Here is a 17847-nt window from a genome sequence, read left to right as displayed (position 1 = left end):
TGCAAAATACCATATAGGTAGCATACTGCATCTGGCATTATACAGTACTGACTGTCAGCCATTCCTTCATGAAAAGTTTTCCTCTGACTGCAAATACATGCCTAGATTTCAGCAAAGCAAAATACATTGACTCAGATTTACTAGCCAGAATCTGATAATTAGGCTTACAGGACAGTCAAAAAACAAGAGAAGACTCACTGAGACTGCACCAGATTTGGGAATGTGTCCTTCATTTATTTCCCACAAAATCGTGAAAAAATTGAGGAAATTTTGTGCCTTATTTCTCTGTCTCTGCAAAGAGCAACAATTCTGCCATTGCAGTCTATATAGCCTTAGGCCACCCAGTATTGTCAAAAAATAAAAAAAATCTCATTAGAGACTGAGCATCTGAAATACTTTTAATAACACCAACACCAAAGCTTGGGTTGAAAACTCATAACAGATATTTACCCCTTTTCTTTTATTAGGCAGTGCTAACTTTCATGATTCTGAAGTTACTCAATTGCCAGCTACTGAGATAAATCATTTGTGCTACCAGGTGATAGCACCTTTACAGTTACCTTTACTTTCTTGTAAATATTCTTTTTTTTCATGTAAATTACGTATGTACTGAAAGCCCACAGAAGACACAGCCTTTCCATAGTGCAAATACAAAACACCTTCTTTATTTTCAAGTATAATGCTCTGCTGTCCTCATATACAGCCACTTTCCAAAAGTAACAAACAACTCAATATCATTAACTGTTTTTCCAGGCATGCAACACACATCACCGAGGCAGGAACAATCTCTCTATGTAAACACTTAAAGACCAGTAAAAACTTTTGATAATAAACCAGCCATCCAAGAGTACATATTTAAACCTAATCATGCTGTCACTATGTTTTTAGGTCAAAGTGAAAGAGATCTTTATGATATCTCTCTCATTTTTTGCTGTGCCATTATGCTACCTTTGTGCCACTAAAATTTTCATGCATTTGCTGACTCCTGAGATTTTCTATTTGCCAGTACATCCACCCAACTCAAACTAATTTGTCTTCCTGGAATCCAAACTTTCCCAAAGGATTGTGAGAAGGTACTGGATATCTGTAATCCCTGGACTTTACTCACCAATACAAGTACGACTGTCATTGTTACTTATGGTATATCCTGCAGGGCAATAGCACATCCCTCCTGATGGAGAGGAATGACAGCGATACTGACAGCTCAGCGCAGCACAGCGTGATACGTCTGAAACGCAAAAAAAATATTTCAGAAACACACCTATAACCAGTAGAACAGCTTTCTGCTTTCTTAAGAGTTACAAAGCTGAAGTCTTTTCTATGATGAGACTTCAATTTCAAGTAGAGCTTGTTAAAACTAATCTGCAGAGAAAATGATGTACAAAGTTCTACAAAATCACACACATTTGCATACATGCAGGCAAGGGCATGGAACACAGAAGACAAGGTACTGTTTTTAATAGGTTTTTAGAGCAGAGTTAAAGGATAAGCATGAATCTTATATGTACCACCAGTGGTAAGTGCTGTATGAAAAGGTGACCACAGGAAGCTATCTGCAAGGTACCAAAACTTTCCCTGGTTCTACTTGTGAGCAACATATCCTTGAGCTGCATCTATTGGCACATAACCTCATCATTTACTCTTCTGTGAAAAACCCCTACTCTGTTATATTAAGAAGAATATGTATATCATTCCAATGTATTAGAATATACTGTTTGCATTGTGTTCATGGATAAATGTACTTTATCCTTTCCTTCTCTTGCTCTCTCTTTTTTCTGTCACCAGTTCTTCTCTTCCTTCTACTAATAAACAATTCAATGACAGGCAAATAAGTTATGATTGTAAAACTTGACAAAGAAGAAGGTGAAAGTCAGCACTTTCCTTTTCCTCAGTTTCTTCTGTTAAATACCTTGCTTTGCAGCTCATATCTTCTGTAACTATCAAACCACTCAGCAAAGCAAGAGGTGCTGTTTTACAAAATGGTTTCATTGCTCCTTATTTTTTCTGCCCTCCTATTCCAAAAAGTATGATTTTTTTATTAGGAATTTTTATCTTCCTAGAAATTAAAATACACCGGTCCTTGTCCTCAGAGGGATTTGATATTTGTAGGATTAGAGAGAAATTACTTTTCTCTTTTTGAGATAAATTACTTTTCTCTCTACTTCTGGAGGCTCATTGCCTCCAACAGAAAAAATGCAGTGTACCACTAACCAGAGAAACAGACATCCTAGGCAAAAACATACTTTTTAAAATCCTAATCTTTAGAGTGAATTAGTCAAAGCTTAGGATATATTGATTCCATACTGTGTTCTAATCAGCACAAATCATTACTTCTTACTTACACAAAGGGACAAACAGATAATTAAACAAAGAAGGCATATAGCACACCTTTCCCTGACTTTGTGAACATATTTTAGTGTATGGAGAGCAATTTAAAATCCTTATTTGTGAAATTTCACAATTTTAAAAAAGAAATGCTCTCTTTGCAGTATATATGCCTCTTTCAGATCATCCAGTCTAAACAGTGCCAATGAAAATACTGAGCTTCCGAAATTTCAGTATTTTTTAGGAGACAAAAGGCGAATGTAAAAAGATATCAGTACTGGTATTTCTGCTATTTTGTGTATGCTTTCCATTCTAATACATACTGCAGTGTCTGCCTGCAGTGATGTTAGTTTCATCTTCTCCTTCAGGGCAGTCTGCAGCTCCATCACACACTTTCCCAATTGGAATGCAATGCCCTGATCCAGGACAGGCCCACTCTCCTGGGTAGCATTCATGGTGACCACTTTCTATGGAAAAGAAAAACAAGGCTAATGAAGAGTATGTTTCCAATATTAAAATTTCTTCTCTAACATCTTCCCAAAGCATCTCTATCCTTTGATAATCAGTTTCTGTTTCTTGCACACAGCTCAGAAAGACTATTAAGTAACACTATCTATACTTGTCATGCTTTCTTCCAAGTTCAAACTACAATGCCAACAATTTTTGGGTAGACAACACGTGAATCCCTTTAGTTTTCTGTTAGAAATGGTAACACCATTTAGCTTTAAACTGCCCAGTGCACCAGAAACTGAACTATAGCTTTGTGGTTTCAAAACACATAAATGCTGTCTGGATAAAGAGAAAAATGTTTGTCATAAAAAAGGCCAATGAAAAAGAAATCTCATTCACACTTTCATTCTTTAAAGCTTCTCTTTCTTATATGACAAATCTTGGCAGGATCTGAGTTAATTTCATTTTGAATCAGTGGGTTTTAGTTATTAGAAGCCTCATGTCTCTTAACAGATGACCTGAAAAATCTCCATAGGCAGAAGAACCAAAACAAAATATAAAAGAAAAAATATATGCATTGCTATATGTAAAAAGTAATTTGCATCATACCCAGTATCACAATAATTCTCACAGACACAATAACAAATATATTGCTGAAGTTAAAAAAAGAAATAAAAATGAAGGTGGAATTTTAAGGTTTTAAAAGAAATTAAATTATTCAGAACATCTTGAGGGGTCTAAATGTCATAGATGTAGGTTAGTGTCATCTTCCTCTGAAAATACCATTGGAAGTTAACAATAGCATTTACCACATCCTCTTTCATCTTCATTGTCTTCACAATCATCATCTCCATCGCAAATCCAGCTCTGATGAATGCAACGGCCACTCGGGCAAGTGAAGAAGTTGCCTCTGCAAGTTGCATAAGCTACAGAAAGAAACAGACAATCTAACTGCTCTAAGCATCTAAAAGATTAAAAATAACAATATTGTCTCCTATATGATAATTTATTATATCTCCTAAAAAAATTAGGCAGTTCCATATTTTGTATCTATTGCAAACACTGCTGGTTTCTTCTCATTTAGGTATGAATTACCTTTGGTTCATGCTGAAATTAAGAAGATGACAACAACGTAAGTGTTGTCAACAAGCATCAAGAACCAGACTGTCAACCCAGCAAATTCAAATAGAAATGACATACCCAGGAACTTAGCAGCAAAGACAGTCTATCAAAATAGCATTGCAATTTCCATCTTTCTGTATAAGAGTACTTGTAAAACAGTGACTAGCTTTTGATGGGTGTACAGCCAAGCAGTCTGCTTCCTGCTACCTGCTTGAACCAGATCTTAGTAAAACAGTTAAAGAAAGTGGGAAAAAAAAAGGAGCATCATACTGCAAGAGTTTTCATCACTCCTATCTCCACAGTCATCATCATGGTCACAGATAAAGGCTCGCGGGATGCACTCTCCATTAGCACACTGGAACTGTGTACTGGTACATCCATGTGCTGAAAAAGATTTTAGCACAGAAACACATACAGAAAATCTGTCAGAAAACCACAGTGTTTAACTCCAAAAGAACATCTATAAAGCAAATTTGTTTGGGATCACTCTGCACAGGGGACTTACTGCAATTCGCTTCATCGGAAGAATCTCTGCAATCAACTTTGCCATCACATCGCTGGCTTGCATTGAAACATGCTCCGTTTGCACATGATAACTGTTCACATCTTGGGTAGTCTAAAATAAAAAATCCTTTATATTAGCGTGAAGTTAGACTATAATGAGTCATATCCATCTAGTGTCAACAGAATATCTTGGTTTAAAGGAAAAAGGGAATACAAAACTCCATTACTAGTAGTCCATTTATACAGTATATCATCTTCTCCAACAGATATTGAAGAATATCCTCTGGATGGATGTTACCAAATCTTGCATAAGAGAAAAATTAAATGCCTTCCCATACCCCAAAAAGATTTGCAACCCAGACAGTTTACAATATGATAGAAAGCAATGTAACATAAAAGGAAAGCAAGCAATGAACATTTGTTTTATTTATGTATACCTCTGTTTTACACTGTCCTGATCCTAATAAAAGTGTTGAGATAGCAAAGGATTTCCTGAAATTTACAGTTCCTAGGTCCTTTTCAAGTGTCTTGAGTTCTCAAACTCACAGACATCAGGTTTTTATGGTTTTATTCCAATTAATCCAAGGATATTGAATTTCCGGGTTCCATGAACAATATTAGAACTGCTTGTTTTTATTACTTGCTTCCTCCTTCACAAAATAAAACAGATTCTGCAGAAATCATGATTTTTTAGGTTTTGGACATTCTACTTATATAGAAGACCTACAGGCAAATACAAGGGATTGCTTCAAATGACTTAATATTAATTCTGAGAACACTTAGTCATACAAACAATCAGTGAGTTCAGTCAAGTATCCAACAAATTAAGCATATGCACATACTAGAGTTGAGTAGGAGAACAAGCTCATAGTTTAGCTTGTTGCTATGTAGACAAAAATTACATTTTTTGGTCAAATGGTAAGTAAGAAAGCAAAGAATTGGTAATTTTAGAACTTAGATTTATTGAACCTTTGTCTCTATATAGAAGATAAATTAACTCAAGACACAGAAGAGCCAAATAACATTTTGCACCTTTTAGATATGCATTATGAATTCTTATCCCATTTTACTTCTCTAGGAGTTAATAAAGAAGATAGAGAAGGCTTTCACCTAGGCACATTTTCTGTCAAACTCTTGGAATCCAAAACATGGGTTATAAAACTGCTTCAAGTAGATATCAAGAAACCTGCAATTTTTCCAGACAGTGGCAAACTGTTTTGCTTGCTTTTGCTGTTCTGTGTATTATCATAATCCCACAAAAATTCAATCACCTATGGAATAGGCTTATATGATTTTAACTGTTAAATTGTCAAAATGTGAGACTAAATAGCTGTGTTCATATCCGCTACAAGTATAACCAGACTATCTCCCCAAATGATTCCTTTACATTTCTTTTATTTTCACTCTCTGAAAGTTGAGAAGGCATCACAGGGAGGAACCATCAGGAGTTCTGTGGCTCAGCAGAAACAGCTATGGCAGTACATTATTATACTGGATTATAGGGCAGATGGAAGAAAAGGAAGAATACAGGGTATGTGCTTGTAAATGCATTGAAATAGAAAAGCTTCCATGGGATATATAATAGATAGTTTTGTAATTTTCCTCTCTTTCCTTCATATGCCACAGAAATACCTCCAGTGATGTTCCAAACTGTTTCAAATGGACTGATGTCAAGCAAATAAACAATTGAACCCATGGCCTTGCACTGCCTGCTTCTTCAAGAATGCCCACGCAGACTAAGAATCTAGCCAGTAATAAGATTTTCTCAAGCTTGTATTTAACTCCCTTACAAGAAGGGAAACTTTGTCAAAGTCTTCTCTCCAGCAGCAGACCTGGAAATGCCCTCAGCCTAGCAAAATCTTTATTATATTATTAAGTCTAGTGGATTGTATAAATACAATCACTATAAAAAATTAACAAGAAGAGCCATCAGTAAAGATGTTTTGAAGATACATCAAAATATACATTCTGACTAAATTGGTGTTTTATTAAAATGTGAACAAAAGCTTTTGTTCCTTATTCTCTTTTCAAAACTAGTGTACAGATTATTTCTTTTAATTGTACTTGCACAAGCAAGACCATTCTTTGAAAAGCCTGATGAAGATTAATTTCATTTTTAACTCTGAACAGGTAATCCCATTTCCAATCCCTAGTCGAAAGACCGAGGTTAGTAAATGATAGTTCTGATCACAGCTGCTCACTGATCTGAAAGATATTTTTCACTCCATTCTGCATTGCAGATTTTACTCTTTGCACCTTATAACATATTCTTTTAATAAATTTGTTTTAGTTATTTGGGGCATTAAGAACTAAGCCTCATGAAAACTGGCAAAGCTGTGAGCTATACCAAAGGCTGTAGCCAATGCAGTGTATGGTTCAGGAGCATCTGTGCCATCAGGACAGTTCCTCAGTACCTGGGTTAGTTTTATATGAGGAGAAGTAGAGAAGCTAAAAGAATCATAGAAGAAATGCTGGCTTCTGTGAGGGCTTAATGCTGAGAGAATGAAGGAAGACAAAATAGAACTTCATAACAATACTAGGATATCTGAAAACAAAGGAATGGTTGTCCTTGCAATTGCAAAAACCCAGGACTTAAACTCTCTTTCTTTCTCCCCAGAATTTAGAAAATATTAGCCATGAGCTTAGTTGCTCTACTCTATTATCAAACAGGGACTTCTAAAAAGGAAAAGAATCTGAACCTTGGCAGCAAGAGGGGAGGAACTGAAACAATCCTGTACAATCCAGCTTAATGAAAACGTCTACAGCAAATGAAGTTGGAAAGTGACTACCATGACATTTTAAATTTAAGTGGAATGATCTTACATCAGTCACTGTATTTGGGGCTTGCAAAAATTTCCTAGCTTTTATCTGAATTTTTATTTAAACTAAGATTTCTCTGTACACACCTGATCCAAGATTAGTGCATTTGAGTATAAAATCCCTCAGCTGTGCAAGAACTGATATCAGAGAAATTGATCATACAGTCTCTGTTGTGGGGGGCACATGAAAAAAGTGCACTGTGGATGACTTGAAGGGGTTCTCTTCTAGGCAATGGAATTTTTTTCTCTTTCTACATTGGTGACAAAAGGATTAGAAAGAGAAGAAAATGAAGGATAAGGTTCTGAGTTAAAAGGATAACAATGTAGGAAGTTTGCACCTAAGGAGGTGTGGGAATACAGCTGCACAAGAGATTGAAAGGAGACACTGAAGACAACATTAAGAGAAAAGTGAACAGACAGAAAAAAATATAAACACTATTTTCTTTCATCTTGTTTTGAATTGTCAATAGCCTCCAACATAAATACTGTTTCCTTAGCCTTCTCCTCCCAAAAACCTATGCCTAATTTTACAGAAAACTAAAAAGAAGAAATGTTTCTGTAGTCATGACAATTCCTAGAAGATAATGTGAGCTTTGTGAAACAGGGGGAATATTTTTCACCTATGTTCATTCCAATGGTCAGCAAGAAAGGGAGCTCTTCTTTCTCTCCCCTCAGGCATTTTCTTAGCCAAAATACTTCCACACAATCTGTCTCCCTGATGCATGCCAACACTTCAGTTGCAAAATATAAGTAACTAGAAAACACCAGCACAAATGACTGATGAAGCACCTTTTAACTGTTTCGGGGAAACAGCTGTGAACATATTTAAATGGCATCTTTCAATGGACACATGGAAGATGTTTGAAATCCATGTCACAGGAATTGCTAAACCTACATTATTTTTCACTCTGCCTAGAGCTTCTGTTCTGTAAGCTGGAAATAAATCCATACAAAAACAGCAACAGGAAATAGTTGCAAATAGTATTTGATTCAGCACAAGCTGATTTCTGTTACACAGTCAGCAGTGTAAGCTTCCATAACCCTAACCCATGTTACAAGGAGTAGAAGTAAAAGGAAAAGAAAAATGGCAATTTCCTACTAACAGGTGTCTTTTGTTGCAAAATGTAAAAATATTTTACAAAACAAAGTTTATTAAAACCCTTTGATTCACTGTCATAAGTCACCACCTCACAGTGGTTAAAGCATTGCCCAGAGAGCTCACAGCCTACTTAGAGACACCAGGAGGGAGACTTGCTCCAAGCCAAGAGTCCTATGAGCTACATGATACCAGGCAGTGTTCATAGCAGAGATGCTTTCAGAGCTGGCAGACAGACCAGACCCTCATTCCTGGCCTTGGCTCCTGCTTTTTATCCCTGAGACTCTAGTCCTTGGCTGCCTGCCTTAGATTGCTCCAGTTTTGCTACTTCCCTGTCCCAAACTCTTCTTAGAGGAGATATTTCCTTCAGCCTGTACTTCTCCCTTGTCCTATAGCTGCTACATGTAATTTGTCCAACATCCAGAATATTAAGCCTCTTCTTCTTCTTTCTTGGACTACATCCATTATGGACTCTTCAGTTCTTGGTCTTTGTCCACTTTCACTCTGGTCTCTGCAAATTAATCCCAGAGCTGACTGCCCACTTCCTGACCACAACTGCTTTTTAGCACAGCAAACAAGAGGCAGGAATTCACAGGTTAGGCAGCTGACCTATGGCAGCAACTCAACATTAAAATTAGAATCAAAAATTCAGTGCATCTTGGCCCACACTCAGCCCACTAGCTTTGAACAGTATGTCTTTAAAGTACTGCCCCTTTCTCCCTCACAGCCTCAGCATAGCACTCAGCTGCCAGAGCAGTATCCAGAAAGGTTATTCTGTCACAGCAAAGCAAAATGGGCATGGCTGGGATTTTCATTTTTCAACTGCGAAGCTGAGACAGGAGATATAATTCTATCTTAACTGAAAGAAATAAAATATGTAACAGAAAAAATACACCTGTATTGGCTGCCTACTCCAAAAAGCATTTGCTACCCCAAATAGTCTGCCATTTTATTCTGTTTCTAAAGTTTTAAAATTAAAGTATTTGCTAGCTGCTAACTATTCAAAAAAGCTGGAAAACAGACTGATACATGTATTTTAAAAAATTAAAAAGCATAATTTTACAAAATCAAAACAGCTTCAGTGCACTAATTGTATGACCTGTAGCTGAAGCATAGTTCTGATGTTTATCTTAGCCTCTGCATGGGTAGTTTTCCTTGCTGTTAATCCCATTAGCAATAAAATGGACTAAGGCTCTGAATTCCTTTGTTCTGGTTTTTCACTTGTTTAATTGCAGACTTACTTTATATTGGTGGCATTTAACATTTGACTACTTTCTTAAATAATGTACCTTATTCAGGAATAAAATTTTATCTTCTTTACATTCTAAATCTGTTGCCAGACAGATGAGTGAGTGCAAAGCATAAGTAAAGAGACATATTTGCATTTTGTTATGCTCCATGAAACACCAGAATCAATTATAAATAACTTTATTCTCTTGCTGTTCATGGATATTTCGTTTTTATTTATGAAAACTTTTAATTCAAACTAAGGGGAATTTAGTGACAAAAGCAAAAGCCAAAATCATATTATTCCTCTTGCATGTGTTTATATCAAATAATGTGAAAAGGAAATACACTAAACACTGGGAAAAATGAACATTCAAAGCAAGTTTTAGAATCTGCTCCAAAAAATCACTTACACTAATCTGTACTATACAGTTAATCATAAAATCACCAAATTGTAAATTTTATTTTATGACTTCTGTTGAACATTCCAGGCCTTGCAAAGACAAAAAGGCAGTAAAATTAACCAGCCCTCCTCAAGAGTCTTGTCATTACATTCTTCTTGGATTCTCTTGTCTTCAGCACTGTCACATTTCTTTAAACTCGTCCAACCTACTTTCAAGGTTCCAAGTCACAGTTATTATTCTGCCTCAGAGGGACTGTCAACACGTATTCTAATAAACCAGAGTAGAGGCTGTTGAATGATAGGAGGCAGTCCCTCTCCTTGGCACTAAATATGCTGCCCCCACAGCAGTCAAGGGGCCTATTTGCTGATGCAGCAATGATTGGCTTTCCCCCACAGCAGCTGAGTGCTACTGTTAATATATCTAGAGGGCCCTTTCCTAACTGTCTTTTTAATTTACCTAGCTGAGAATGTTAAACACGAAATAAAATGTGTACTTCAATTTTCAAACATCACAGCAGCTTTTAGTTTGAAAAGAGTTTTGAGTATCCATAGGACTCCACTCCCAGACTGACATAGATTTACTGCATTCTAACAATTCTACCATGGCACCTGGCTGCTCCACACTGAATTCAATGGCTACTCATGAGTTTCTCAGAGATGCTCAGCAGTTCCAGTTCTTTAATTCATGGAGAATGCATTTTTAAAGCAGATATCTTTTCTTCGGGATTTTTTTTCATGTGTGACCAATTTGCTAAATTACTAACTTCATTTTTTACTCTAAACTTTAAGAGAACAAAATGCCAATCTACAGAAGATATTCTTCCAGCAATGAGATGGGGTACTTTGGATCTTGGCTTTTAGCCATTTGTATTGGTGACTTCAGAAGTGGCTATGGGTCTATCACATGAAAAATTCCAAGCTGGATGACTTAGCAACATTCTATTCCAGGGTATCATGCAGTCCTAAATCCCCTTTCATTCTACTTAGGGACAATTTTAACTACCTGTGAGTCAAGGATAAACCACATTAGCAGTCAGATGACCATACAGTCTTCCATTACACAGCACATGCATACGCCCTTCTTTCCCTTAAGCAAAGCCATTAACAAAATTTCATTTCTTGCCTCTTTGTCCATCAATTACCACCCCAGCCTATTCCCCTACCTCCTGCCCTGCGTCTGGTTCTAAGACAAGTTTACAGTTATGTCTGTTTCCCAAAGGCACGCTATGTTCTAACAGCTGCAATAGCAGTTTATATGTTAGATGTCACTCAGGGTGTGTGAAGCTTTTCCTTAAGACTAACAATGAACAGACATGCCTGTTACACACTGTTGTATAGGTATTAGACAAAAACATTTCTGAAAAACACAGCCAGCTTTCCTTGCTGCCAGTATTCAGCCTAGGCCAGAATTTAGGGAGACTGTCACCAGACAGGCCGCCTCAACTCTGGGAGAGTTAGAGTGAAAAAAACTACTTGTCCATCTGCATTTTGTTGGCACAATATAAACAACATGTCTGAATATAATATGACTAAATCATCTCCACAGGAAGCTGCAGTCTAGAATAAAATGCTTTAGAAGGGATCAGATCTTCTCAAATAAGTCATTTGGAATCAAATGTTGCTTTTCTGTACAGGCTATAACTTCTACTGATTTCATATGGAGTATGCAAAAACAACATGAAAAACTTCAGTAGAGTTAGGTCTGAGTGTCCCAGAGCCATAAACCAATTAAACATGGTTGCCTTTTTACAGTGCAATATTAATTATCTTTCAGACAATGAGAAAGAATATGACTTGATCCTGTAGTGGCAGTTTGCACTTGAGTTCTGTAGTATCAGATCTGTATCAGAACATCAGCTCTAATACACGGAAGAATCTGAATTGAAACTCTTGTAACAAAAAGCATATTGTGGTCATCCTGTCTATCAACAAGCCCTTTAATCTTACAAATGTATTAAAATGCCACAGAGAGATGAGATGAAACCAGATCTCATGCTAGGAGTTAAGACTCACGGCAGACTCTTTCATCTGTCCCATCAGTGCAGTCCTCCACTCGATCGCACCAGTACGCGCTCGGGATGCACTGTCCATTGGAACACGTGAACTGCTGACTTGAGCATGTCCTTCCCGCTGCAACAAACAGGCACACGATCAGTCTTTCCTATCAACCAAGACTTTTTATGAGCAAAAATATTTTCCTTCCTCTTTAACTACTTCATCTTTCTCAAAAATATCAGTATAAACTTTCTCCCTGTATCTTGGTGTACTCAAGGGGACTAAAGAACACTTGACAAGCGCATAGCAGACAGCATAGCTCTGGGAAGGCACCTGTAGGCTGCAAGGTCACTGCTTTTCTCCACTAAAGAATTGACCTCTAGGCTAAAAAGTACCTCCCTATAATTATTCTTCCTAAAATATTAAATTACCAATTTTCACTGATTTAAAGTTTTCTCTTATTTTATTTGCTGGGTCAAAATCTGTCAGTAACCATAGATTATTCCATCAACTGGAATGTCACAATGTAAACACAGCAGAGCTGGAGTTAAGGCAATGCTTTCTAATATAGCCAGGGCCACAACAGTCAGGAATAGTTTGCATGCATAACTAATGGAGGATTGAGAATGATTATATCTCTTCTCTTGACAGCTGTCAGGAAAAAGCAACCACATAAAACTGTTCAATCCCACTTAGATTCCACTACAGCTAAATTACACTTTCAGTTCTTAGGCAAACTAACATGAATCTGTGAAGATATGGCTGAAGGGCAAGCTTACTACTAACTTTTCCTTCCGTCTGCCACCTGCACATTTGTTTCTTTCAAGCTCATGTTGTATCTCAACATCATCCCAACCTATACATTGGTATCTTGTAATCTGCTGCTCTTCAGGGGCTCTCTATGCCTTCTGTCAGCAGCAGTTCCCAAAATAAGATCAGCTACTGGGATACTAGTGTCATGAGGTAAAACAAGAGCATGACAGTAAAGTAAAACATTTCTGTATGTATGACTTCCAGAGCTGTCAGCCAGTTTTCCCAAGAAAAACTTTCAATATTTCAAGGAGGAAAATCAACTCTAGCTTTCCCAAACACTGAGATAAAGGTCCCTTTAGAACAACAAGGACAAATACCAGGAGATGACACAAAAGTGGCAGCAGCACAGTGCCACTGCCTAGATATTGATACTCATGATTAACCAGTACATTGTGAACAATGTTACAGTGACCCAGTTCCAAAGTCAAACTCAGAGCTGTTGCTCATTCTGCATTTTGTATCTACAGATTCTTTAGTTAAAACATAACTAGCAGTTGTGCTGACACCTTCTCAGAGGCAGAGAGGAGCAAAAGGTAGTTATCTATCATTCAAAATTTTCCATCCTCAGTGGATGAAGATGGAATCAAGATACAAAAGCAAAAACAAAGTCTGTTAACAAAATCCTTCCAAAATAAACATTTTAACCTCCCCAGGGGTTGGTGAGTAGCTCCAGAGCTGTTCAGTTCAAAGGAGTTATCAAAAAATTATACACATAATCAAAATGAAAATAAATTAGTCTTATCTTGATCACTTAGAGTAACTTTTAATACTACTTTTAAATGAAAGAAAAACCATCCTTCAGAACACTACGGTGGTTTTCTTGTCATGCAATAATGCAGAGAATGTAATTTGGTGCAGTAACCACTTCAGTTCACTGTTCACCACCTTGGCATGTACTTATAGCCTTTCAAATGCTTAGTCATGAAATTCTAAGCCAGAGTTAGATATTTTGTCTATCAATACTAAGAAAAGAGCAAAGCCTATGGCTATTAGGCTGTTAAATTATTTTCTTGATCTGAACTGTACAGAGAACACTAAACACTTTACTTGAAAACATCAATTCAGACATGAATAATACACTGTTTAGCATGTTTAAAGGGAAATACTAATCAGAATTATGTTCTAAGTTTAAGCTATCCAAATGATAATGAAAGACTAGACTCCCACCAGACACCAAGACCACAGATATTTCTCCTCTGAGTGTCAGAAAGAATGGCTCTGTTAATTCTACATAATAATGTTACTAAATAGCATTGCTGAAAATCATACAAGAATATTTATCAGTGTTTGCTGATTATTGATAATTCCTCAAATTTTATATACAAATAAATTTCAAAGTTGCCTAAAAAGAATTAAATTTTGTTATATATAGTTCTGAGATGCCACTGTGAATTTTCTTAGCCAAAGAGCACAGCAGATATGTAATATGCATATTTCACCATTTTTGAAATTATTATATTTTTTATCAAGTATAAAACTAGTATACACTTTATATTTTTTCCTCTTTTTAATTAAAAGAAAGATGAGTAATTTTCAGATTTTAACTTCTGAAGATATCTTTTTAGATGTATTTTCTGTATTTTATATACTTCAGGCTATTTTATTTCTAGAAACAATTTAGAGAGACTTCTGTAGTTTAGCAGACTTTTGTAGAGGGCTTGTTTCTGTATGTTCTCAATATGCTCCTATGTAAATTACATTATTTCACAAAGCTGGTGTAACACTGGAAGTTAAAATACTTACGACACTGTTGATGTTCATCTGAGCCATCCTCACAATCCTCCTCATCATCACAAACCCATGACTGTGGAATACATTCCCCATCAGTGTGACACTGAAATTGATTTCCCTCACAGGTAGGTTGTGCTAGTGTAAGCAATGAAAAAAATTGTCATTTCACAGACATCTCCAAAAGAATTTTCAAAGAAAATAATTGCATAAGGGAAAAGAAGGTCTAAGGTTCAAGTGTCAATGAATTGCATCTTCCATGAAACACATGAAGCATTTAACAGATCAAAGAAAACTGTCAGACCAGAGAGGGGAAAGTGAATCAGCAAAAGGATGCTCAAAGGCAAAATTCAGTTTAGTAAACTCCTGCATAGACTCTTCAGCCTTATATCTTCTCCTGGAGACACAAGCTCCTCTAGAAGGGGGATCCCAACAAATTTTCAGGTTCTCAACTGCCCTCTGGCAGAGCCCTTTTTTTCACTTTTGTATAGAGACACAATAGCTTCCCCAGTCTCACAGGGGTCAACTCCACCTCAGTTGCTTTATCCCTGGTAAGAACATGATCTCCCAAAACAAGCTCACAATTTTTCCCTCTGAATTCATGAGGCAAAAGTGAGGGTCAGATCAGAACATGCTGAACATTGTTGTTCCAGCTCCACTCTGTACTCTTCAAACAGACAAACAACAGAGAACCATCAAAGAGAAATATTAAAAAAAATGTTTGAAACTCTGTCACAGCTTACACCATCCCTAGTTAATACTCCTGGAAGAATCCCTAGTACAACACAGTCCAGTAAACAGGACTCTGGTCTTGACCATCTCAGTTCTCAGGATTAAGTTTTTGCAGAAATACAAGGTCAGCTTGAAACACTTTGTGCTCTTGGGATGATATGCAAGCACAACTATCAATTTAATCAAAGCATGGAGGGAGGAAATTAAAACAATTTGTAGATTTAGAGTTGAAAATTACAAAATAACATCAGTAGTAAACTAATTAGAGAGATAAAATTGATCACATACTACAGACATGTACTTCATGCACATGCTTTTAAGTCCCTGTTCAAGAACCAAAGAATAATCTTTTAGTATTATTTTAACCTGAGGCACTCATGTGCCCCACTACCTATAGCACATTAACATATTGTTTTTAAAAGACAATTAACTAAAAAAAGTGAAGTTTAATTTTCATTATTGCTGTGGGGAAGCACCATTTTGTTTTGCCAGTTAAAGACATTATTCACCCAGGACCACACTAGATTTTTGGAGTTAAAGTTCTAAGCAACAAATCAGACTGCCAAGCCATGTCAATGGCCTCCAATTATTAAGTAGGTCAAGCAGCAAAGAAATACAACAGTGTAAAAAGAATGGATAGAAATTAGTCTCACTGCCTATCAGCTTAGGGGCAAAAATTGGCCTTATCTATAAGTGGGCTGATAATCGCACCAACCCACAAGACTCAAAAAACTGGAATTGAGAAGGTAAAATACAGGCAAGTTCCTGAAAACAGACTGTGGAAGGAAATTCTTCATTTTCACAACTTTTCCATTCAGCTTGAGAGAATCTTTGTGCATGGATATTACAGTCCATATGAATAAAATTGAATTGTTGTCCCTGTGCTGCTGACACAGCACAATCAACTTTAGACAATTAAGCATGACTCTACTTTGGGCACAGTAGGTACAGTTAGTTGTTTAGGGTCTGAAAAATCCAAAGATTCAGAGCACAAGTGATGCTGCTGGTAACTGTATATACATTCAGTATTAAGGATTACTACAGTAACAGAATACAATACATTTCTACTTAAAACATTAGTCATAATATGAAACTGCATTATTGCACAGCCAGATTTTTAAGAAAAGGTTACAGTCATGCTAGAAGCTGAGCACTACTTGATTTTCTGTGTGCCAAAGCAAAATGAGCTCATGGAATATGACTCAAATAGATTCTGCAGTATCTCATGACAACTGGTAGTTCTCCCAATTCGTTCTTCTATCAGAGGTACAGTTGAGCACATTGGAATGTCCTAATCTCTTATATCACAAAAGAGTTGCTCTGTATATGTTTCACTTACGGCAGCCAGCTTCATCTGTATCATCTGAGCAGTCTCTGGCCCCATCACACCTCCAGTCTGCAGGAATACAGCGACCATTGCCGCAGCGGAACTGCCCCCGCTCACATCCTGTGGTAAAACAGAAGAACGGGCAGTTTAGCAGTACAAACACATAAAAAAAGAGAGTGAAATTCACCAAAAACTCTAGTTTATCCACTACCTTGCAGCATGGAGAGAAAATGATGATATTAAAAAATAATACAAAAGATAATACAAAAACATTAAAAACTATATATTTAAAGAAGGTCTAAACACCCAGTCAAACAAACAAACAAGCAAAGAACCATCATCCAATTAAATTGCTAGAAAACTTCAATAATTTTAGCATTTGTATATTATACAAACAAAACAAAAATAGTTATAAGAAAGGAAAAAATAACCCAAACAAGTCTCTGACTATATACACTACAGAAACCTATTTAGCAGGAATGTATCATTTTTAAATTCCCAAGCAGTGTAGACTTCAAATAAAGGTAGGGCATCATTTTCCACATTATATCTAAGGGCTAAACATACTGAACATTAGTGCTCTCCAAAGGGTGTGAAGATTTAAAAGCATGCAATAATAATCCCCTTAGCTGATGTGGAAATCTTGTTTCAGTGGTAACTGCTTGAAAGTATAGAAAGATCTTGGTTTTGTTTTGCTTTTTAATAATGCCCTCATACTTAAAATATTTCCTCTGAAGTACAGGAAGGCATGTCTTGAGTCAAGATTTGAATAGCAAATAATTTTAAAAGAAATTAAGCTTTCAGACATTTATGGCTGATCAAAAGCTATCCTGCTGTCATTCTCTCCTGCTTGATCTACTAAGGATTAAGACCTGATAAAGAAGCATTCATTCCCAGGTGTAAATGCAGCCGGATCAGGCCTTTATTAGAGTCAACTAATGAAATCTCCAGTCCCTAGGAAAGAGAAAAGGTACTGTTTATGGCCTTTCGTTGTGACTACAGCCTCATAAAAAGGGAGTGAACAGTTTTATAGATCCTCAAAACAATGAACTACAACATAATTAGGTTCAACAGAGCTGTTTTATGTTAATCTGTTGTCAGCACCTCAGAAAGGAGAACACTGAAAAAAACCTGAGGTAGTAGCAAAGTCCAACTCTGAAAAAAACCCAAACCTGTTTCCTGATTTAATTAAAAACCATATAATAAAATTGTGTCTTTTAATTATTCTTATTTGTCCAGAGAATATAACCTCAGTATACATAAAGCACAACCACCCATTTTGTGAATTCATGATGATATAAATAAC

General features: G+C 36.5%; 1 protein-coding gene across 2 annotated transcripts in view; it reads right to left on the bottom strand.

The window, feature by feature from the left end:
• The window catches only part of LRP2 (LDL receptor related protein 2), a 115068-nt gene that overhangs the window by 82043 nt on the left and 15178 nt on the right, over positions 1-17847 (bottom strand). For both annotated transcript variants that reach the window (XM_086896715.1, XM_086896716.1), the window contains exons 2-9: positions 16554-16661; positions 14498-14620; positions 11960-12076; positions 4403-4513; positions 4168-4281; positions 3585-3701; positions 2649-2792; positions 1109-1228 (exon numbers count right to left, since the gene is read on the bottom strand). In XM_086896715.1, the coding sequence (XP_086752841.1) occupies positions 1109-1228; positions 2649-2792; positions 3585-3701; positions 4168-4281; positions 4403-4513; positions 11960-12076; positions 14498-14620; positions 16554-16661 (954 nt within the window). The remainder of the gene's footprint in view (positions 1-1108; positions 1229-2648; positions 2793-3584; positions 3702-4167; positions 4282-4402; positions 4514-11959; positions 12077-14497; positions 14621-16553; positions 16662-17847) is intronic.

This window comes from Cyanistes caeruleus, chromosome 7 (genome assembly GCF_971803275.1).
Source record: "Cyanistes caeruleus chromosome 7, bCyaCae1.hap1.1, whole genome shotgun sequence".
Lineage (NCBI taxonomy): Eukaryota > Metazoa > Chordata > Aves > Passeriformes > Paridae > Cyanistes > Cyanistes caeruleus.
The sequence above is the reverse complement of the archived record's forward strand: the minus strand, read 5'-3'. Positions and strand labels throughout refer to the sequence as shown.